The 24,922-nt window shown below is 41.2% G+C and overlaps 2 protein-coding genes across 2 annotated transcripts in view; both read left to right on the top strand.

The window, feature by feature from the left end:
* LOC114641540 (tigger transposable element-derived protein 1-like) overlaps window positions 1-24,922 on the top strand; it is a 769,935-nt gene that overhangs the window by 112,820 nt on the left and 632,193 nt on the right. Inside the window, exons 3-4 of the mRNA XM_051927830.1 lie at window positions 14,115-16,189; window positions 18,537-19,482. Coding sequence (XP_051783790.1) covers window positions 14,115-16,081 — 1,967 coding nt within the window. The 3' untranslated portion in view covers window positions 16,082-16,189; window positions 18,537-19,482. The remainder of the gene's footprint in view (window positions 1-14,114; window positions 16,190-18,536; window positions 19,483-24,922) is intronic.
* LOC127527844 (gastrula zinc finger protein XlCGF7.1-like) overlaps window positions 1-24,922 on the top strand; it is a 196,757-nt gene that overhangs the window by 103,357 nt on the left and 68,478 nt on the right. The window lies entirely within an intron of this gene.

Raw genomic sequence — 24,922 nt, 5'->3', positions numbered from 1 at the left:
ATCTGAGATGTTCTCCTTTGTATTTTACGGTTGACCATGGAATGCTTCAGTGTACAGTCGATTTATTCCACTTCTGAACGTGTACATTGTCGGTATTCTCCATTGCATTTGCCCCCCAGTGTAACGCGAGTCAGTGTAAGTGAGGGGCGGCAGACGAGCTCACGTAACGGGAGACAAGGCACCTCCTCACCCTGATGTCATGAGGGCTTTTCTCATAGATATTACCATCTGGAGCTTTTTCTCATTCCTGCCAGTTTACTATTATTATTATTATTATTATTATTTTGATTATTATTATTATTATTATTATTATTATTATTATTATCATTGAACACGTATGTAGAGGACATGTATGTCTTATGTTATGTGTATGACAGGACGGACGGTAAAGCCTTGAATGAAACTCCGTGTTGATGCTTTGGGTAACACGACAGGTGAGGAGCAGAGAACGTTAAACGTGTCAGTGACTGCGGGGGATTGTGGGACTGAAGATGGTTTAAGAAAACAGAAACGACAAAAGCTTAGTCTGTCAAAAAATCTGTTTCCATCAATGATTTACTCTGTTGTGCTGCACTTCGAAAGACTATTTACCCCCCATTGAAAAGATGAATTCACAAGAGTCAGATGTTGCTGACAAAGTCAGGCGCTTTTTTGAAAGTTTGGCTCCAGATGTGCTTATCCAGCTGCTCCTTCTTGTCAGTACTTGAGTGATCTTTATGTTCACCTCTGGATGAATTCGCAAAGTTTCTTTACAACATTTTTGTCTCATTAACGCAGAAATCCCAAGGCTTTCCCTAAATTGCAGAAGACGCTGTCGATTGCACTGATTCTGTTTTTATTAAAGACAGTTGTGATTAGTTATGCAGAGCTCGCTTTTACTCACATTGCTTTTTGGAAATCAAAAATACAAATCAGCTACAGATCTGGGAATCACTGAATAGTAAAAACGTTTAATGAGGAGTGTCGTGCGCTTATACAAATCGGCTTTGGTGAAGCGTTTCTTAGCCTCTCCGATATGATCGACATGGGGTGACGCTGGAGTGTTATAATACGTGATGTCTTACGCAACATATGCTCATCAATTTGTTACAGATTCTAGGTGGACACGATTCTACAGCAAGGAACGAGGTGCCCCATGTGAATAGTTCATAATGTCAGCTAAACGTATTTGTTAACTTACAGACAAGTACGACATAACTCTTTTTAAAAAGTCTTTTTTTGACTTTGCCCCAACTAGGATTTAAACTCGCGTCAGCACACCTTACAGATGCAGCAGGGCCGACTGCTTTTACACTTTGAGCCAAAGCCGTTCAGCAGATGAGTTGCTGAGCAAATCGGCTGCTGACTGCGCAGATATCAATGACGTCATGACGCTAGCGTGCCTCAAAATCACGTGACAAGCGCTGTTCAAACAAGCATGACAGCGGCGTTTCGAAAGCTCGAAAAGTCAGTATCCAGCAGCACATCACTAGTTTGCTCTTATGAGACCCTCGCGCTCCGACTTCTTCACGATCATAAGATCAAGTAAAGGTGCGGAAGGTGAGACGAAGTCGAACGTGGGGATCGATGTACGGGTGGGAATGCCTGCAGGGCGGAAGATCGCGACATGCTGGGTGATTTTAAATTTGAGGAGGTGCCTGAAGCCGCGTGGTTTGCTTTTAAGTGCTGGGGATTGAGCGCTACGTGGAGGAGGAGGCGGCACAGCAAATCGCACCTTCGCGAGTTTATTGTGGGTGACGGGGTCGCGCACTTTTAGCTGCTACTACGTTAATTTATTTTCCGGTCGGTGTCCCGTGAAATGTAATGCTACATCTGACTTGGCGGAGTCGCGTTAACTCCGGATTGCTTCTGCTTTCTTCGCGCTCCTGCACTTTTCCGCGACGTTTCTCCTTTGGATTTCGCGCATGCTCCGACCTGTGCTGTCCGTCGGGCACGCGCTTGTTCAGCCGCTCGCTCCCGCACGTCCCCGTCGTTCATTTCTGATTTTTTCCGAGCTTTGCGTGTTCTTTGTGTTTTTTCCTTTTTCCTCTAAAGTCGCCATCAGCAAACTTTGTTAAAGTGGCGGCGAACGATGTACCTTTACAGGACGCGTTCAGGTTACATTTCCAGCAGTTTGTCTCATACTGAGACCTATTAGAAAAAAATTAAATGATTTTACTTTTTGGTATTTTCTTATCAGGAAAGATGCTCGTGCGGTTTCACTGTAACAGAGAGACTTTGATTTGTTTAATGGGAAATAAAAAATACAAACATTACACAAGCTAGTGCTGCTGGAGGGATACAGTAAAATCTACAGCTGGCCTGGCATTACGACTACAGTTTTGTGACATTTGAAACGGTATTGTTTTATTTAATGTCTTTTATCCTTTTCAAATACTTTCAGTATTTCTGTACACTTTTATACTTTAGCTTATTGGAGATGGCCGTGTTAAATGAAGAACAGGACTCAAGCCAATCGGGCTGTTTCTGTCGGACCACATGCAGCCATCAAAATACAAAATGTGAAAGCTGCAGAGCCGCGACTCGACTATTATGGGCTGGACCTCAACTGTCTGTCCTCATTGTTTAAAGTGGCAGTGCCGCCTCAGAGACCTTGGTGAGCAGATTCTGATGCCCATGTTGGTGAATCCCTGTTGAGCCCACTCCTATCTTGTTCCTCAGACCCTCGTGCCACTAGGTCAGGGGTCTGCAACCTTCACTATGAAAAGAGCCATTTTGCCCCCTCTTCCTCCAAAGAAAAATAGTCTGGAGCCGCAAAACATAACACAGCTGATAAACTTTTAAATGTTTTAATCTTTTTTAAGATTTTACATGTTACAACCACGGAATACAACAAACAGAAGTGCAGTGTGCATGTGTAGGGCTACTTTGAAATAAATTAAACTGAACTATGCAGGCCTATTTGGGTCCTTCCTATACCTGTGTAAAATTAAAATAAAAACTAGCCCACTTTAATATAAATAAAACATTTAGCTGTAGCTTAGCAGCTTTAAAAAAGTAAACATAAAATTCCATTTCAGTGTGCTGAATCAACTGAAGCACCTGAACATACAAAAAAACCTACATCAGCTCCGGGTCCGAAATGAATGTGTTTTGTTTTTCTGAAAAATAATAGCATATTAAATGCTATTGTTGTCACCTGTTTAATGTGACTTCTGTTCCTGAAGTTCGCTGCTGATCATCTCTATGTCGGGGCTGTACAATGTGACTTTGACCTTCACACAGGACTGCAGGCTCTCATGTGTGAGGCGGGAGCGATATTTGGACTTTATGAAGTTCATGCTTGAGAAAACTTGCTCACTTAAGTATGTTGAGCCAAAGATGGACAGGACTCCAAATGCATATTTTTTCATGTTCATATACGTTTCGGGAATGGCACTCCATGTGTCGAAAACAAATTTGTTGGGTTTGGGGAGGTTTTAAATATCAGTCCATTTGTGCTCTTTAGCGAGAGTAGCCTTCTGACGGGTGACTTCTTCAAGATCCGCTGTCAGGCATTTGAACTTGGACACCCATAAATCTTTATCTGCTATGTCGTCCAGTTCAATTTCTAGATCGGGCTTACTTACTCCTGTGAATGCGGATGTGTTCAGCAGGGATGGGTCGATGTCCAGGGAAGAAGAGAGTGTTTATTTCCTTTCTGAACTCACTGAATCTTTCTCTAAATGCAGCTTGCATTTTCTGAACAATTTCCCGTTTGTTTTTAAAGTCGGAGAATAGATGCTCTGATATTTTTATGAACGATTCTTTCATGTATTCTCCGTCTGTGAACGGCTTACCCCTCCTTACGATCTCTTGGGCTGCCACAAAACTAGCGGCTGTAGTTGACTGTGTAGAAGTGATCCACTTTTTGAAAGTATGTTTGCTCTGTTCAGCTTTCCGTTGCAGTTCCGAAATTGCTCTCTTTCGCTTATCTTTTCGCTTATTTTCAGTGAATGCTGAGAGCTTGTTTTGAAAATGTCTTTCAACGTTACATTTTTTGTTGTTCGATAATTTATCGCCACATATTAAGCACACCGGTAAGCCACCGTCGTTGGCGGTGAAGGCAAATGCTTCTGTCCACGCAGAATTAAACTCTCTAAATTAGATGTTAAAATGTATAACAGTAGTAGTAGTAGTAAATAAACATATATATATATATATATATATATATATATATATATATATATATATATATATATATATATATACAAGTTAAATTAACAAATTGCCATCATTCATTTTCATGGTTTTTATTTTTTTGTCAAGGCCAAAGGGAGCCACTACAAGGAGGCTGAAGAGCCGCATGTGGCTCCAGAGCCGCGGGTTGCCGACCCCTGCACTAGGTGGTCTTTAGGTACGATTCCTGCTGAAGTCTCTTTTTAAAGGGCATATCCATCTTGTGGTTTTCCACCTCCTCAGATGCTCCATTTCTTTTCCAGCTGCTTCTCTCTTCCTGCTTTGCTGACTCAGCTGATATCTCCGTGATTTCCACACACAAGTCCCATAGTTGCAGTTCATTAATTTCTGGTTCAACTTGCAGATTATCCACACTTGATGTCTCAACAGACCCTTCTGTGTCAGCAATGCTGTCAGGATCAGTAAACTCTAAATTATACCAATTTCTGCTTTGCCAGCCTAATCTAATACTTTATCTGTATGCCACCATCTCTGTCCACATACCTCACAGTTTGCCCCTTTTCTAGACAAACACAATGACTCCGTCTTAACCTGTGAGTTTGCTCAACTTCAACATCGACATCTTCTACTGGGACTGAAGAGTTTAGAGTCTCCTTCTCATCTCCAGTGTCTTCATTATCTGATGTAGTGTTAGATAAATTTCTCTCTTCATCTCTTTCACTACTGGTGGTATGTCGATTGTCACCTTTACTGTTGACTTTACGTAGTCTAGAATGGTGGGCCCTTCCAAGAGCACCTCCATGTCTGACACATTTCACAACTCCATCCTGTCCAGTGACATCTGCAGGTCCCTTCCATTCTGCACAGTCCACTCTTGTGTCGTCCACTTTGTCTCAGATTTATCATTTTCAGAATTATCCTGTCTCTGGAGTGCTCTCCGTATTCGGTCTGAACACTCGGCTTCAGTAAATGCTCTTCTTGGAGTGTGCAGCGCTGGAATATGTGCTCCACTGACACACTCCTAGTGGTGCCTTCTAGGGCCGGTGGTCTGTCCACGAGAACACAAGGAAGATTTGGATTTTGACCAAACATTGGCTGATATGAGCTGTACCCATAAATATTTTGCATGGTATTCTTTACCATTAGTACCCCGTGTCACTAATCTGGCACTAACCAGTCACATCCAGTATTCTTTATCACTTTCTGTATAATTTCTGTGAGTGTCTGATTGTGTCTCTCAGGTACTCCATTACCCCTGGGACTGTATGCATCACTGGTCTTTGTTTCAATGTTAAAATTCTCTGCCATCTCTCTGATTCCCCACCATTATCACTAAGTAGTTTTTGAGGAGCTCCATGTACTCTTATTTAAGAACGAATGAATGAATTGTTTCACAATTTCTGATGGTCTCTTTGTCTTCACAACACTTCCTGCACTGAAACCTGTGAATGTGTCAATGATGTGAAGACCCCGTACTCCTGTTTGACGTTCATGTCAATCTATAGCCGCAGTTTCATTGTATAAATAGGCTAGCGGCAAACCAACAGCTGCTCTGAGTTTGGGTTTGCCGTATTTCAGGCGAGTCTCACAATTCTCAACAATTTATTTAAGTAAGGAAGTCCACTCTGCCTCTTTGTTACCTGAGCAATGAAGCAGTTTGTGTAATCGGTCCAGTGAAGGAGGTCCACATTGGAGTTGAAGGTTTAACAAAGGCCTTTTGCTTCTCTCCTGTACTCCTGTTTTCTGAGACTCTTACAATCTCACGTTCACAATGCTCATCGTTTTTATTTCTTTACCTGAGATGTTCACACAGTAATGATCAGAGCTGGTTAATTCAAGAGTCACTGGCTGACTAAACATCACTGCTTTGTCATTTTAATTATCTAAAAGTGTCTCTGCCCTTTTTAAGGATGTTTTACTGAACAACATTGGCATTTCAGCTGGCACCACTTCTGTTTCAGTGCCACATCGTGCCTCTCCAATCTTTACAGGAATTTTCACTCGTTTGGTGGAATGCACAACTTTGCCACCTCCAAATATGAAAGCTCTGCTGCTTGAAATGTTTGAGTTCCTCAGCTGTTTGACTTCATTCTGGTCATTCTGACTAATGTCGTTGTCTAAGCATTTCTCTCCATAGACTGTGAGTGTGCCAGTAGAATCAATTACCGCTAATTCTAAAGATTCGACCAAAACACTAAATGTGTCTGAGTTTGACTCCTTTATAAATGATGTCATGTTTCATTCTTCACAGTCCTCTGTATTTTCCAGTCTCCTGTTATTATCACCTGTTCAGTTATTTGTGTGCAGTCTTTAGTCCAGTGCTCTGACGATAATGCATTTTGATCTCCTACCATATTTATCTAACAGATTATTGCCTGGCAATGGCGACTTCTTCTGGCTGCGTTGCGAGTGCCACCTGTTGTGTTGTCTCTGACTGGTGAAATACGCAGTTTCATGTGTGACAGTAATGCCCATTGTTACCAGACTTGACTTTTCTCCAAAAGCTCACACAACATCAGGACAGCCATGTTATATCTACACATGCAGGTCACTCCATGTCACATTATCACACTTAGGGACCTCATTGTCACAGATTTTAATGAGACTTGGCCTGCTGATTTGGTCATCTGAGTGACCCATGGAACTGAAATTGCACGTGTCTTGGATCAACAATAATAAGGAGATTTAAGATCACAAAGTTTAATGACTTTTATGACTTTGACTGGCTATTTCTACCTAAATAGAAGTGAACAGAAATGGTTCTCATATCATTTTAAAGCTCTTTTCCAGCTCTGTAGTTTGTGAAAATACTATGCTGTCCCCAAAATGACTGTTATGAGTGATTATAATAACCTAAATTTTAAAATTGGCCAATTTTTTTTACTAAAGCTACTTTGTAATGTCATGAACATCTCCAGAATATTTGGTTTTGTTAAAATCTGTGATAATGAGGTGCAAAAGTGTGATGATTTGACGTGGAATTACCCATCGGGAGAATCTCTACTCCAAATCGATTGATCTAATCCGCCATAGAAAATGCACTCGCCCTTTTAACTCTGTAAAATCTGAATACGCCTCATAGATACAATCCTTTTTCTCCTTTAAACAAAACATCATGCCTTTCTATCAGAATAGTGGCATGGATCGTGGACTATAAATATGTTTTATCTAACTGCCTTACCTTAACCTTTCTTATTTCTATTTGTCTGTTTTATTTCATTCTGTCTGTTACCTGTTATTAGATGCAACTGAGAAGGCAAATTTCATGTTTTCCTGTGTAAACATGACTAAATAAAGAAACCTAAACAGACCTCAGTATGTGCGTCTCGGGAACTGCAGGTCTGACATTGTGGTCAGCCACACAGGAGCGCCGCAGGGGAATGTACCTTCTCCGATCCTGTTCACCCTTTATACATCGGACTTCCAATACAACTCGGATTCCTGCCATGTGCAAAAGTTCGCTGATGACACTGCTATCATGGGCTGCATCAGGAGTGGGCAGGAGGAGGAGTATAGGAACCTCATCAAGACTTTGTTAAATGGTGTGACTCAAACCACCTACACCTGAACACCAGCAAAACCAAGGAGCTGGTGGTGGATTTTAGGTGGACCAGGCCCCTCATGGACCCCATGATTATCAGAGGCGACTGTGTGCAGAGGGTACTGTATTATCGTAGTATTTCCCTCTACTTACCCTTTACCTGTTTTCTCAAGGGTAAATGTTCTCGTCAGGTTCGTTATCGGGTTGGTCTACTGTTGCACTTGTAAAATGAACACACACATAGATAAGCACACACACACAGACCCTAACCACAACAGTGCCCCATGAATGACACACACACGCTGATTAACCCTTAGCACTTTAAACCACACATCAGCCTGTCACTCAGCACTTCAAGAGACTTACTTATTATCGGCACGGACAACATACAATGTTTTAGTGATATCTCAGACCTAAATATTACTTTTGGTCTACAAGAATACATTTAAACCTACAAAGACTCAGCACTCTTGACTATAGGTCATTTATCAGCCAAGAATACCTTCTTTTTATCGTACTGTCCCTTCTTTTGAGCGGCGCCCTCACTCTCAGCCTTATAAACCTCACAGCACAAATATAATGGCAAAAATCTGGCTGTCACCAGGTGCTCACAGAAATCTAACTTGTTAATTCAATCACTCTAGACATTAAGACAAAGCATAGAAAGCTAAAAGCAGCATGGTATTTATTACAAGAATAATAATAATACCACTGGAACAAAGAATAATAGAAAATAGGTACTGATAGGAAAGTCTGAATATATATATATAGTCTTTAGGAAAAGCTTACGAAAAAGTTGAAATGACAAGGATGAATGTACCAGGGAGGTGTTTGATTTAGCAATGGATGTTCATGATGCCTTTCTGACGACCAATGTCATCTTCGTCTGTTCCTCTTCTTCTCCTCCTTCTCTTTGCTTCTTCTCTTTCCTCTTTCAAACCAAGGTATATTTATTATGAAATGTCATGCCTTGGTTTCACAACACATGCACCTGATTGGCTGGCTGTCAATGTGATTGATGAATTTTGCTCAAACTCTTTCCCAGATAATAAAGTTCTTTGATACTGCCTCAATTTCCCTTTCCAGGTCATAAACTCCAACTGTTCTCCCAGATGTCCATCCATAAAGTAATCAATAGCCTGGGGTGTCAGCACAGCATCCTTTTCCCAGGTTATAAAGTAATTGAACCACCAGAAATGTCTTCCTTTCAATGTTGGAAACAGCTGTTTTAAAAGTGAGGTGTAAGAAAACCTGCTTTGATCTGTCTTAGTTCATCTGTTGTCTTGTCTCGAACAAAATATAATGGAAACCAAAATGTACAGATTTTATACACCATAACAGGTACAGACCTATAAATACCTGGGAGTGCAGCTGGATGATAAATTGGACTGGACTGCCAATACTGATGCTCTGTGCAAGAGAGGACAGAGCCGACTATACTTCCTTAGAAGACTCGCGTCCTTCAACATCTGCAATAAGATGCTGCAGATGTTCTATCAGACGGTTGTGGCGTGCGCCCTCTTCTACGCAGTGGTGTGCTGGGGAGGCAGCATAAAGAAGAAGGACGCCTCACGCCTGGACAAACTGGTGAGGATAGCAGGCTCTATTGTAGGCATGGAGCTGGAAAGTTTGACATCCATGGCAGAGCGATGGACGCTCAGCAGGCTCCTATCAGTTATGGAGAATCCACTACATCCACTGAACAGAATCATCTCCAGACAGAGGAGCAGCTTCAGTGACAGACTGCTGTCACTGTCCTGCTCCACTGACAGACTGATGAGATCGTTCCTCCCCCAAACTATGTGACTCTTCAATTCCACCCGGGGGTGGGTTTGGGGGGGTGTAAACTTTAACATTTTTCAAAGTTATTGTCTGTTTTTACCTACATTTTTATTACTACTTTAATATTGTTTTTTTTTTTTGTATCAGTATGCTGCTGCTGGATTATGTGAATTTCCCCTTGGAGATTAATAAAGTTATCTATCTATCTATCTATCTATCTATCTATCTATCTATCTATCTATCTATCTATCTATCTATCTATCTATCTATCTATCTATCTATCTATCTATCTATCTATCTATCTATCTATCTATCTATCTATCTATCTATCTATCTATCTATCTATCTATCTATCTATCTATCTATCTAGTCACACCTTCATCTTAGTTCAGGTCTTCTGCTCAAATTGACATCTCAATGCTGTCCCTGTAAGCGACAATTCAACCCCAAGTGCGTCTTTTTTATTTCTAAGCTCAGTAACCCGTGTCCATATTAAATCTTCATTTTTCCAGCTTACGTATATCTTGTTTTTGTCAAATACAGGCAGGATTCTATAATTTGCAGCCATCCTTGACTACGAATGTTAAACTTAAATAACAACACAACACCTTTGATGTTAGCCACACACATTTTATTCTTCTCTCCCATAAAACACATCCGTCACAAGTCGGGATGCAGTCCCGTAATCCCACAAATAGGAGCACATATTTAAGATATGGAATACAAGAACAGAATGAAGCTCCAGGTGCGCAGTTCAAGTCCAGCGAGGATATCCAACAAAGCCCTAAATATGATGGCTTTAATAGACCTGCCATCGCTGTGTCCAAACATGATGGTGTAGATAAAGTGTTGTCATATCTACGTGGTGGCACTGAAATGTATGCAAATCCCCTTTAATGAAGGACTGCAATGCACTTTGATCACATCTGAATTGTTTGATTTGTAATTTTAAACTATGAGGCAGAGGAGGAAATCAAGAAAAATGTGTCTTTGACCCAAACCTTATGGAGGACACTGTAACCCAGAAGTGTGCTCATTATTTTTACTGACTTTATGAAGTTAATTCTCCTACTTTTATTTTCACAGGGTTTTCCCATTTCACTTGTCCATACACTGAGGTGTCTAATGGCTTCCAGCTCAGGGCTGTCCATGTGAGAAGTGAAACTGAGAAGAGAAAGGCAGACACTTAAAGAGAGAGACGAGTTTCCCACAGAGCATGGCCTCTGCCAAAGAAGATGGTGTGGATGAAAGAACGGTGGACATTAAAGAAGAGGACTGTGAGTGTCTCACAACAGAGGATGTGTGTGTGAAGCTGGAGGATCACGAAGAAAGCATTTCAGTTTTTAAAGAGGAGGAGGAGAGCAGGAGGGTGACTGCTGCCATTAAAGCTGAGGATTGGAATGATTTCTCAGATGGTCTTGAAATTCAAAAGCATGAAACTGAGGATATTTTCAAGCAAGATGCCTGTGAAGAATCTCCATCCATTTTACAGCCCTGGTCCACTAATACGGGACGACTGGCTACGCAGGAGAATTCTGCAGAGCTGAAATCAGAGTTATCAGAGTCTGAAGAGAAAATCACCGAGGGAAATGGGAGAGAGAGAGAGAAGAGTCACCTGGGAGTGTTGGAATAAGTGAGTAATGTGATTAAATATAAAAGAAAGAGAGCGTTTATAAATTCTAACGGTGTATGCTTTGATGTTTTTAGAAGATTGAAATGAGAGTTGAAAACACGGTTAATTTAACTTCGATAAAGACCACCTGCTCAGGCCCATGATAACAAACAATAGTTTACCTAATAAATGATAAATTTGAAAAATTTGGATAAATACGGAAAAATCTAAAGTGTTCACCGCATGACTTGAACATCATAAAGCTTTGACTGAAGTTGTGACATATAATAGGCCAACAGCGCCTTACGTTCAATGCGAATATCAAAAGTCATATTTTGTTAAAGACATGTATATTTCTTAAATTGTATGGCAGTTAAGGTAGAAATGTCCACAAAAAGAAATAAGTAAGAATCAAATCCTCATTCTTATTGAGTGCACAGGGGTGAATTTGCTTCAGCCAGTGCACACCTAATACGTGCCTCATCTTTCTAATGGTAATCTTGTGCACTTTGATGTTAACAGTGACGAGCTACCTGTACGAGCCATGATGACATTCAGGGGGTCTCAGGGTCTTCTATCAGCATCTTCTGTTCTCTTCTCAGCCTGAAATTGCTGGGGCAGCATGGCCTGGACAAATTGGCAATGGTGTGAAATCTTCACTTAGAGATGATCTTGGGCCCTTCTGTCTCCCACAGTCATATCGGGTCAATTTGGAGTCACCACTCCACCTCACCTGCATGTTTTGGGGATGAGGGGAAGAACCAGAATAACCACAAACACCATTCAGATCCCCTATGTAAAACAACTGTGGGCAGGATTTGACCCCAGGACACCTGACCAATGAAGCAGCTGTGCTAAACACTGTGCCCCCTAACACAAGTGGATATATTTGTATTTTTATTTTTTATGCCAGTTTAGGTTCTAGAGGATGTAAATATCATCACATACATTACAATTAAGAAGAGAAAACCCAAATTCAGACACATTATTGGGTAGGAAGGCTCTGATCGGATTCTTTACAGTCAATATTGATCACCCATTCCGTTCCATTAGGATTTGCTGATATCAATTACAATAATACCGTTTTCTTTTTCTTCATAATAATAAATGTATTTTTAGCTATGCATAAACTTCATGTTCCATAATAAAGTGCTACTGCATACACAAAGAACATTTACCCATAATGCACACATAATGGAACAAATTCAAGCTGAACAAAACAAAAGGCATGTCTTAATCATACTCCACATTTCAAATGAAATAAAATGTTCAGTTAGATATTTGTAGCCGTCGACTCCGACAAGAAGAAAACGAGACAGTCTTGGTTAACTTTTCAGGTTCTTATCTAAGAATATAAGCATCTCTGCATGTTCTGAGGACAGTCTGGTCCTCCTGTCATCCACGACGTGTGCTGCCGTACCGAACAGACCCTCACTGTCCCCACTCATATAAGGAGGGCACAGGTAGGACGACGACTTTTATTGGTCCTCCAGACAGCCAGTGGCCCAGCATCTGTTCTGGTATAAGATTCACAGAGATAAAGATTCATTTCTGATGCTGCTGACTCAAATATCATTTTTATCTTTATTGACAATTTCTTCATGCATTCTGCAGTTCTGTTGGCGGGGAGTTTCTTTGATCTCTCGGCTGTCGTCTGTCACTCCGAGTGCATCTGTGTGGTCGAGACACCGGCACTAAGTAGTTTATGTGTTTGAGATTTGCAGTCATCTTTGAAATACGTGTCCTTGTACCATTGTTTAATTTGGGGGAAAATCATTATGATAATAATATCTGTTACAGAATTCATAACTGTTTATTGATTATTCACACTCAATGCTTATTATGCATAATTAGGATTATTTTAGTTAGGTCTAAAAACTACGCTCGTACCATTCTACCCAACAAGCAAATAAGAGGGCTGATTGCAATTTCTAACTAATCGACGTCCACTTGATAACGATTTATATTTATGTACCAGCTCGGTAAAACTCTGTATCCCTTTCCTCCCATCTACTTACACATTCACTGAAAAGCTAATAAAAGGGATTTTAGTTAAAACATCTAATGCCTGGTAAATGAATTAAACAAATAAATAAGTCATCAAACACTCACTGGCAGATGGAATTGTGGATCTAAATGATCCAGAAGGTGACATCTTCCAGAACTGAAAGTGGCTGGTTGTCCAGGCTTACGAATTCCACTGTTTTTGCTGTCACAGTAAGTCTTTGGTGTTCTTGCTGTCAGTATTATAAGGTTGAGTTTTCTAATTGCTGCCATTATTGGAGGCCGAGTGAGAGTAGGCGACTGAGCTAGACTAAGTTTGCTGGTCCCCTAAGCCTTTGAACAGCTTGTTCTTCACACCAGTCCCTTCTGTGTTGACTTCTCAGATGCTGAATAAGGTTTGTATTGTTGGAAGTGTTAGCAGAGAATCCTCCATCACTGACTTCATTTTGCACAAATATTACAAACCACAAATTTTTTATCTCTTGTTGGATGGCAATCAAACTGTTTGACTGGTGAGGACGTGTTTCTGTATTTTGGTAATGTTGGAACTTTGTCTTGCATGTGTTTTATCATTCAACATCATATGTTAAGATCAGCTAATTTGCTGATTATCAGTCAAGTCATTTGAAGTGAAAATTGACTGATTTTGATTTGTGATCGAATGATCTGATCAGGCCTGTCTTTCACATATGAGAGAAAGGTGGAGAAATTGAACAGACAGCACCAGAACATGTAAAGACCACACACGGAGTGGCCAGACCATAAATGGCACATCAGTGTGAGGAACGAACTCCAACCAGTGTGCCACCACTTTACTTGTACTGTTTCATTTATTTTAAAGGCAGGTAGTGGTTAGGAATTTGGACATCAAACCCTGAAGTTGCAGGTTCAAATTCAGCTATTGGCACCATGTGACCACGAGCAAGTCACATGACCTGTCTGTGCTCCAGTTGGAAAAACAAGAGAAATGTAACCAATTGTGTCTCAAAAGTTGCGAGTCATCTTGAATAAAGGTGTCAAGGAAAAACAATAATTAAAATGTTTGTGTTATTTCAGATTTACAGAAGAATGACAGCTTCTCTCCACCTTCATTTGGTCAGCACTCTCCTCAATACAAAGAGAAAGGTATGAAGAAATCAGCAAGAGGATCAGAGAACCTGACAGCAGCCTTTTTGCAGTGCAGTTCTCTTTCTGCTGCTGGAGTAACACAGACAGAAGCCATCAAAACTGATCAACAGCAAGTGGAGAAAGAAATCCAAATTCATAATGGAAAAAAATGTTGTGCTTTTGCATTAAATTTGCAATTAACAATGGCCTCTAAGCAAGTGAAGAGTGGTAGTGTTGGTGAGAAGAAAGGTTTGAAGAAAATTGAAATTGAATTAAAGAAAGAAATTATTGAAAAGTATGAGCGTGGCGTTCGTGTTACTGATCTTGCCGCCGAGTACAAGAAGTCAAAATCTACGATTTCGACTATTCTAAAGCAGAAAGAGGCCATTAAAGCAGCTGATGTTGCAAAAGGAGTTACAATGTTAACCAAGCAGAGGCCTCAAGTGCTGGAAGATGTGGAAAAACTGTTGCTAGTGTGGTTGAACGAGAAGCAACTTGCAGGGGATAGCGTAAGCGAGGCGATGTTATGCGAGAAAGCCAGGAGGATTCATTGCGATTTGCTGCAAAACTATCCTTCTACGAGTGGCGAAGGTGAGGAATTTAAAGCCAGTAGAGGATGGTTTGAAAATTTTCGCAAGAGAAGTGGCATTCATGGTGTGTTACAGCATCGAGAGGCTGCTAGTTCCAACGCTGAAGCTGCAAAAAATTTTGTTAAAATGTTCACAAAATTCGTGAAGGACCAAGGCTACATCCCGCAACAAGTGTTCAACTGTGACGAGACTGGATTGTTCTGGAATAGGATGCCGAAGAGGACCTACATTACCCAGGAAGAGAAGGCTATGCCCGGCCATAAACCAATGAAGGACAGGTTAACCGTTTTGCTGTGTGCTAACGCTAGTGGAGATGTAAAAATCAAGCCGCTAGTCGTTTACCAATTTGAGAACCCTTGTGCTTTCAAGCAGCACAATTTAAACAAAGCCACACTGCCCGTGATGTGGAGGGCAAACACGAGGGGTTGGGTAACAAGGACCTTGTTTTTGGAATGGCTGCACGAGGCTTTTGCTCCCGCTGTGAAGCGATATCTTAAAGTGAGTAATCTGCCTGAAAAATGCCTTCTTCTGATGGACAATGCACCGGCACATCCTCCAAATTTGGTTGACGATATGGTCGAGGAGTACAACTTTATTAAGGTCATGTTTCTCCCCTCCAACACGACACCTCTTCTGCAGCCCATGGACCAGCAGGTTATCTCAAATTTTAAGAAGCTGTACACTAAAGGACTATTCGCCAGGTGTTTCAATGTGACCAAGGAGACGTCTTTGACCCTGAAAGAGTTCTGGAAGAACCATTTTAAAATCGTTCATTGCATCAACCTCATCGATAAAGCCTGGGAAGATGTCACATACCTGACCTTGAGCTCGGCCTGGAAGAAACTTTGGCCTGAATGCGTTCCTGAACAGGATTTAGAAAGATTTGATCTTCCTGTTGTGGATGAGATTGTGTCCATGGGCAAGAGCATGGGTCTTGAAGTGGACAATGAGGACATCGAGGAGCTGGTCCTGGATCACAAGGAGGAGCTGACGACAGAGGAACTCACTGAACTCCAGCAGGAGCAGCATAAGTTGCTCACCGAGGATCAGTCCTCAGGGGAAGAAGAGGAAAGGGCGGTTCTAAAAAGTGATGCAATTAAAGCCGTCATGGAAAAATGGAACGAGTGCCAGGATTTTTTCGAGAAGAACCACCCTGACAAAGCGGTTGCGAACAGAGTGATAAACATGATGAACGACAATGTTGTCTCGCATTTCCGAAAAATTTTAATGCGTAGGAAAAGGCAAGTTACATTAGATAGCTATTTCGCGAAGTCTGATCCACCAGCTAAACAGCTAAAAACACCAGAAACCCGAGAAAACACCTGAAGGAGAACATCTCTCCATTGCACAGAGGCACTCTCCCTCAAAACTGTAACCTCCTCTCCACCCAGCTTCCTCCTCACTTCCTTCATGCCAGAACTCAACTCATGCAAGGTTAGTTCTCTTGGTTGTTTGTGGTTAGTTTTTGTATAAATTAAGGATTTTTCAAATTTTCTTTTTTTTCCCAGTGCCTAAAACTCATTAAAAAAGTGTTTACAGCGAGCAGTTCACTAAGGCCGTAGCGTGAACTCTTGCAATGTTAGTTTTCTCTGTTCAAGGTTTTCTCAGTGTTATTTAATGTTTTTACATTTAGTTTACTATTACACTGTACATTCTATGGTATAATTAACTATTTTTGTGCTAAAAAATCTTTAAAAAAAATATATTTACATACAGTTTGTACGGTCTGTAATGGATTAATTGTATTTACGTACAATCCTATTGTGGAAATTAGTTCGGGTTGCGACCAGAGTTTTGGAACAAATTACGGTCGTGACCAGATGTTCCACTGTACAGTGCATCCGGAAAGTATTCCCAGCGCATCACTTTTTCCACATTTTGTTATGTTACAGCCTTATTCCAAAATGGATTAAATTCATTTTTTTCCTCAGAATTCTACACACAACACCCCATAATGACAACGTGAAAAAAGTTTACTTGATTTTTTTGCAAATTTATTAAAAATAAAAAAACTGAGAAATCCCATGTCCATAAGTATTCACAGCCTTTGCTCAATACTTTGTCGATGCCCCTTTGGCAGCAATTCCAGCCTCAAGTCTTTTTGCATATGATGCCACAAGCTTGGCACACCTATCCTTGGCCAGTTTCGCCCATTCCTCTTTGCAGCACCTCTCAAGCTCCATCAGGTTGGATGGGAAGCGTCGGTGCACAGCCATTTTAAGATCTCTCCAGAGATGTTCAATCAGATTCAAGTCTGGGCTCTGGCTGGGCCACTCAAGGACATTCACAGAGTTGTCCTGAAGCCACTCCTTTGATATCTTGGCTGTGTGCTTAGGGTCGTTGTCCTGCTGAATGATGAACCGTCGCCCCAGTCTGAGGTCAAGAGCACTCTGGAGCAGGTTTTCATCCAAGATGTCTCTGTACATTGCTGCAGTCATCTTTCCCTTTATCCTGACTAGTCTCCCAGTCCCTGCCGCTGAAAAACATCCCCACAGCATGATGTTGCCACCACCATGCTTCACTGTAGGGATGGTATTGGCCTGGTGATGAGCGGTGCCTGGTTTCCTCCAAACGTGACGCCTGGCATTCATACCAAAGAGTTCAATCTTTGTCTCATCAGACCAGAAAATTTTCTTTCTCATGGTCTGAGAGTCCTTCAGGTGCCTTTTGGCAAACTCCAGGCGGGCTGCCATGTGCCTTTTACTAAGGATTGGCTTCCATCTGGGCACTCTACCATACAGGCCTGATTGGTAGATTGCTGCCGAGATGGTTGTCCTTCTGGAAGGTTCTCCTCTCTCCACAGAGGACCTCTGGAGCTCTGACAGAGTGACCAGCGGGTTCTTGGTCACCTCCCTGACTAAGGCTCTTCTCCCCCGATTGCTCAGTTTAGATGGCCGGCCAGCTCTAGGAAGAGTCCTGGTGGTTTCAAAAGTCTTCCCTTACGGATGATGGAGGCCACTGTGCTCATTGGGACCTTCAAAGCAGCAGAAATTTTTCTGTAACCTTCCACAGATTTGTGCCTCGAGACAATCCTGTCTTGGAGGTCTGCAGACAATTCCTTTGACTTCCTGCTTGGTTTGTGCTCTGACATGAACTGTCAACTGTAGGACCTTATATAGACAGGTGTGTGCCTTTCCAAATCATGTCCAGTCAACTGAATTTACCACAAGTGGACTCCAATGAAGCTGCAGAAACATCTCAAGGATGATCAGGGGAAACAGGATGCACCTGAGCTCAATGTTGAGCTTCATGGCAAAGGCTGTGAATTCTTATGTACATGTGCTTTCTCATTTTTTTTATTTTTAATAAATTTGAAAAAATATCAAGTAAACTTTTTTCACATTGTCATTATGGGGTGTTGTGTGCAAAATTCTGAGGAAAAAAAAGAATTTAATCCATTTTGGAATAAGGCTGTAACATAACAAAATATGGAAAAAGTGATGCGCTTTGAATACCTTCCGGATGCACTGTATGTACGTTCTGAATGTGGCAAATGTTATACAACCCAGAACAGTCTTTATAAACACAGCAAAATCCATACTGGAGAAAAATCTCATTGCTGTTCTGAATGTGAGAAACAATTCTTAGATTTATACTCGCTTCAGTGCCACATCAGAACTCATACTAGAGAGAAACCTTATTGTTGTCCTGAATCTGGTAAGCAGTTCTAACAACAAAGTACCTTACAGGGTCACATCAGACTTCACACCGGATAGAAACCTCACAGTTGCTTGGAATGTGGCAAACAATTCTCATGCCTTAATTCTCTTTATAATCACAGGGGAAGTCATACTGGAGAGAAGACCTATACTTGTACTGAATGTCAAATGTGATTCTCATATAACAGTTCTCTTCACAAACATAAAATAATTCATTCTGGTAAGAAACAAAGGTGTTCTGAATGTGGCAAGCTGTTCATAGACAGCATGAATCTTAAAGATCATATGAGAATTCACTCTGGAGAGAATCCTTATTGCTGTCCAGAATGTGGCAAACGATTCTCACGTCAAACCACACTTTGGTGCCACAGAATAATCCACACTGGAGAGAAGCAGTACACCTGTTCTGAATGTGATAAAGGGTACTCTTCCAGAGAAAGTTTTCAGAGACACACGCAAAGTCATATTGGAGTAAAGCCTGTCCCAGGAATGACAAATGATCTTTCTGTTCGCTCCTCAACCAAAAACGCTGAAGATAAATCTTCTGAATGAGGTAAAGGACTCCCATTTAAAGTAGTTAATAAGTACATAAGAATAGTGGAGAAAACACTGAAAGTGGCAAACAGGTTGTAGATGTAAGGTAACCTCAGTGCCACGTATGAATTCACACTGGAAGGAACACACTGGAATACAACACATATTTCAAAAACAGCAAGAAGCTTCTTCATCAACCTATAGGTGCAAGAAAAAAACCTCATTAGTTGTCCTAAATGCAGTTAACGCTTTTCAGACAGCAGTGGCCTTCATTGTCATAAATGACTGGCTTACTTGTGGTAAGCCTCTTAGCTGTTCTGAATGTTGAAAGTGATCAGCCATCATCAGCAACACATAAGATTTCATGAAGGATTCAAACTGTACTGCCAGGACGTCAGCCATACAGGGACTGATCATCTCTGCACCAGTGCTGTGACATAAGATGGTGAACAATACAAACACCAGATAACAGAATGAGGTAGCAACAGTACTGTGTGGTGATAACAACTTCAACCACAGAACACAACTGAAAAAGTTAAATGTAATAATAAAAAATGGAGAAGTCAAATCAAATCCACAGTGCAGTGCCAACAACCAGGAGGTGCCACTAACCATGAGGGGAATATTTTTGTTTCGCAGCTTTGGAGATGGGGCCTTATCTGAGTAGCAATGAACTTGTACCATCTCTGGGATGTCATCTGATGGCTGACGCCTGGGCTGAGTGTAGACAGCCGTTCTTAACCCTGATAATGAAGAAGTCATTTAGTGACATCAGCTGACAGCCAATGCTGTCCAATCAGATATTGGGGAGGGACAGTCGAGGAGGACAGGAGACTAAAAAGAGAGCCGTCACATGACAGACCAATGTAGAGAGGCTTTATAAGACTTTTACACTAATTTAGGTTATCATTTATAAATGATAAGAGTCTTTACAAACCAAACACATTCATCGGCTGTGTGTCAAGGGTGAGTCCAAAAGTGGGAATTTAAACAGATCTAAATACAAATAAAATTAAACATTCAGGGTTCAAAGAGAAATGTTTAAGCCCCGAAGAGAGTGTCACAACAGCATGCTAGGGTTAGCACGGGGGACCACAGTTGTGAAGAATATCAATTAATGTATAGAAGGAATATTATTTAAAAAAAGACTAATAATTTTATGAGAAATGGGACACCATAATGAATGCAGAACACAATGAAAATGAAATGAACTGATTTTATTTTCTGATATATAAGAGAAAAAGGGAAGACAAAGCAGAAACACACTGGGATCTCTGCTGCCCCAGCTGTTAAATTGAAAAATTAACCTAAAAATATAACGAATGTTCCTTTGCTCCATGTCAGTATATCCTGGGGTGGTGTGTGAAGGACGCTCTATACTCCAAATGTGTTGGTTCAGGTTTCAGTTTGAGTTCAGCGCCTTCTTCATATTGTTACCCAAGACAACGTTTCTTCACGTCGAGAATACAAGCTGGAGGCCACAGGAGCTCAATAAACTCCAACAGCATGATGGACGATTAGAAAGCTCTGCTCTGAGAGAGTGTCAGCTACACAAAGCTTCGGCTTCATTTACTTGTCAGAAAACTCCAACAAGCAGATGTGGCCCCTTCTGTACCCCCACCACTGAAGGTCACATTTGGCCCCTCACTACTCGGCGTTGGTTCACTCTGCTTGGACTTTCTGTATTTTGTTAGTTTATGTTTCATTATTTGGCCACACTCTTTTTACATTTCATGTCGTTGATGTTCTCAAATGTGTGAGTATAGCTTGACTCTAACAAGGACTTATCTAAAATGGGTACATTGGTCATTTGTGATCAATCACTTTGTTGATTTTTATGTCACCATTCATCAGCCCTGTATAGAGTGCCACTTCCAGATCGGGAACCCCACTGCACCCCGTAGCACATTTGGAGTTTGGGACTGGAGCACAAAGTGGATGGCATTCTGAGAAGGACAGACTTGTAAGACGTAAACAAAGCCAGCTGCCCTCCCTGGTCTGTCTTCATTCAGAAGGACTCACCTGAGTGGTGGGATTGTTCTGCGGTGCTCCTGTTAGCCGACATTTCATCAGCTTGCTTTCTGCATTTCATCTGATAACCAGCAGAGTTAATCAAAGATGAGCCAGGCCTGTTACAATGTGAACGTTCTTGACATTTTGGTTTGCTTCTTTCTTCTTCTTTACTCAGAGTTCTTGGAGGCCTTGTACATTAGAGATTATTAATACATGAGCATTTGGTGTTAATAATGAATTAACAATTAATAAACTGTTTTTTATTGCTAAATTGTAAGTGTGGCCTGTTGCCATTTTGTAGCTTTATCCTTCTTGTCTGTGTTGCTAGGACGTGTTGCACTGTTGTCTCCCTAGAATTAAGTGCCACATCACTGACGCTCGGCCTTACACCGTTCATCACACATGAGGCAGAATCCAAGATTGAAGATTGAATTGTTAATCAGTTTCTGTGTGTGAGTATAAATTCAGGCTTATTCTCACTTTGACCGCTTTAATGGCTCAGTGTCTAGATTTTGGAGACGGTACGTCGTCTGATTATCTGACAAATCTTGCTTTGTCTATTTAAGTTTTGAGTTTAGATTTTTGTGGCGTTTCGCCTTTAAATTATTGTACAGTTTTGAGTCAATGACCTGAGGTTGAGGATTCAACCCTCCAAGATCTTCACTATGGGTACTCATAGGATTGATGATCAATTCAGAGAAATACCATTTTTAGTTTGTTTGCAGTTTTAACATCGAGATTTAAGGCATATCTTCTAGTCGGTGACTGCTGGTGATTTTCATTATGCAGTATTACACACCACCAGTTCTGACACACAGCCCTTGAATCTCAACAACTCTCGTCTGTTGTTCATGTAGTCCAGGAGACTGAGGGGGGTCTCATGATGCATAGCCCTTAGACTTTTCACTAGTCAATAAGGCTGAATGGTGATAAAGGCGTGGGGAAATTCAAGAACATGATTGTGACTGTGGTGCCAGCTTTGTCCAAGTGAGAGTAGGACTGTGGAGCAGACTGGCGACACCATCCTCCACACTGATATGTGTCTGATTGAGACACTGCAGACCATTCAGATGTGCTGAAACGAGAAGCCATAGCTGTTTTAGGACCAGCCTCTCAAAGGTCTTCATGATGTATGAAATAAGAGCAACTGGTCTGAAGTCCTCTGGGTCACTGGAATGCCATTTCTTTGGCACTGTGACCACACAGGATGTTTTCCACAGCTGGGGAAATTTCTGGAAATTCAGGGAAAGGGAGAGAAGGTGTTAAATACTGCAGAAGTGTCTCTCTTACTTGGATCTTGTTACTGTATGTAACGATTTCTTCACAAAGGCTTCTTCTGGTCTTACTGACATCCACAAAAACATCAGTCCGGTAGTCATTCACCAATGTGCAGTGTGGCGTATTGACATGGTGGTCTCATTAACTGGAAAAATGTAGAATTCACAGGTCTTAGAGTAAATACTTACAACCTCCAATCAGAACAAAACAGTTGGGAAGGTATGGAAAATGCATATAAATATGGTGCAAACAGATAGCACTTACATGCACACATTATGTTGGTTCTTCATCTTTGGTAAAGCCTGGTAGTGTGACTCCTGTGGAGCTTTGGAAAGGTTACTGGTTTAGACGTAGTCTTGGAGAGTGAGCGCTGATGGTGTTAACTCTGGTCACCATATGAATGAAGTAAAGCAAAACTGTTGGCGAGGATGTGTGTGCAGGCAGTGTGTGAGGAACATGAAAGTGTGTGGAGACACGTGGAAGGAAATATGAAGAATTGGAGTAACAGCATTAGAATAGTGAGTGATCAATGAAGAAGATATTAGAATAACCTTTAGAGACCATTAACCCTTGCTTTTAGCCTCATACAACATTGACCACCCCTAACAAAGAAATTAAAAAGCTTATTAAACAGATTTTTTATTTTATTTTAAAATTGTGAAATTGCATGCAAAACAAATTTTAGAATGAAAATCAGTTTGTGAAACAAAACTCTGCCTTTTCTCTCCATACTAGTGAGCAGTCAGCAGGGGTTTAGATGGGGATTTTAGTTTTCAATAATATGCAGCAATTCAATGAGGGAGCAACAAAAGCAGACAAGCACAAAATCAGTAAACCAGTGGGGAGGCCATTAGGTCAGGACGGCACTCCCTAAATCACTTGTCCTTACTCGACTGTCACGTCTGTCACTTCACCAGTGTCTTGATTGGACTGCTCAGTGTTGAGTGACATGTTGTGTTCCGCTCAATTCCTCTGAACTAAAGATGCACCCCAGTGGTCTGGACTTGATGTGTTTAGTACTTTAGTACATTAGGTGTCGCTAAACTGGTTAGTGTGAGTCTGTAAGCCACAAAAACACAGAAAGAGGACATCGAGAATAAAGAATGAGCTGAATAAATGACACTGGGAAAGTTTAGTTTGTCCAGAAATAGAAATATACATGACAAGCACTTTCTACGCCGGGTACAAATTTTCTGATAAATGGATATTGGGAGCATTGGACATGAGGCAGGGATCAGCAGTGGACAGTGTGCCAGTCCATTGAAGGTCAGGACCTAAAGAAACCCACATTGCCAGTCATACAGGGCCAATTTAGAGTCCCTGCCAGTCAACCAAATCAACATGTAGGGATGCTGGAGAAAAACTGGAGTAGCTGGAGGAAAACAAAAAGTATATTGGAAGAAGGGATAAAAGTCCACATGGACAATGAATGGAGGACAGTGGATCTGTGCGGCAGCAGAAGTGACTGCTAAATTTAACACATTAAGCTGTGGAGTTAAATAAAGTTGTGAAGAGACCATTAAGGAATGTCACCCCAACTGGTCCAATTCAGAACATCAGTGCCAACCTGCAGTACAAGGTAATGTGGAGGGGTGGGGGGTACATATTTAGACTCTGGAGTGACAATCCAGTGGACATTAAGGTCATGCTGTGTGAATCTGTAAGGAATAACACAATAAACCCTGTGGATGGTGAAATGGCGTGAAGGACACAGTGAAACTTCTTCTTCTCATCCCCCTTTTCCCTGCCCTTACATGTTATTAGTAGAGAAGCTGTGCCAACTTTAATTTCTCATGTGTCTAATGCAGTGTTTCTCAACTGCTTTCCATGTGTGCCCCATTTGTTCATATTAGTTTTTGTGATGCCCCCCCCAAGTTTTTTATGTACATTTCCAGATTTTTGATTATATTGAGATCCACCCAAGAACACTAAATTTTAATTTGGGAATGCACTATTGGCAGAAGTGCTCAAGTCTCAATCAGACTAAGGCATCACTAATATTTTTTTATCATCACACATGTTACACATTTCAAATTAAAATCCATGTGATAAAATATACGTAAAATTCAAACATTTCTTTTGATTTCATGAAATTTCTTAGTTATTTTAATACTTCCACATTTTAAATTATTCCATTCTATAATAATATAAATCAAATTACAAATATTATAAATACTCCTAAGAATACTATCACGTCTTATTTCTAAACAATAAGTGACATATTAGCGATTCCAGAAGTGCCCTCTAACGGTGAGAGAGAGGACTGCACTTGATATCTGATGTCTGCTGACAGCGGACAGGCCTCTCCACGTGACATACAGTATATATACAGTAAGACAGCACGACACTGGCCCGTCTACTTGTCACTCTCAGCAGCTCCTCTGACAGGTTTTCTGCAGTACGTCTCTCAGTAAACTCACAACAGTCAAGAAGGCAGGATGTCATCTTAAAGTTTCCAATAAAGTGACAAGTGACAGACACGTATGAGCAGGTCACTCTGGATGTCTGGCAGTCAGTTGTCAGTTGTGAAGTCAGTTGTCAATTGTGAAGTTTTTTTGACCCGGTCTCGCCACAATGCATGCTCCGTGTTATATAGTCAGTCAGTCAGCCAATCCCAGCCAACACAGGGCACAAGGCAGGAACAAATCCCTTGCAGGGCGCCAGCCCACCACTGGGCACACAC

This window comes from Erpetoichthys calabaricus, chromosome 5 (assembly GCF_900747795.2).
Source record: "Erpetoichthys calabaricus chromosome 5, fErpCal1.3, whole genome shotgun sequence".
In the NCBI taxonomy this organism is placed as follows: domain Eukaryota; kingdom Metazoa; phylum Chordata; class Cladistia; order Polypteriformes; family Polypteridae; genus Erpetoichthys; species Erpetoichthys calabaricus.
This window is presented reverse-complemented; position numbering and strand designations above follow the sequence as displayed.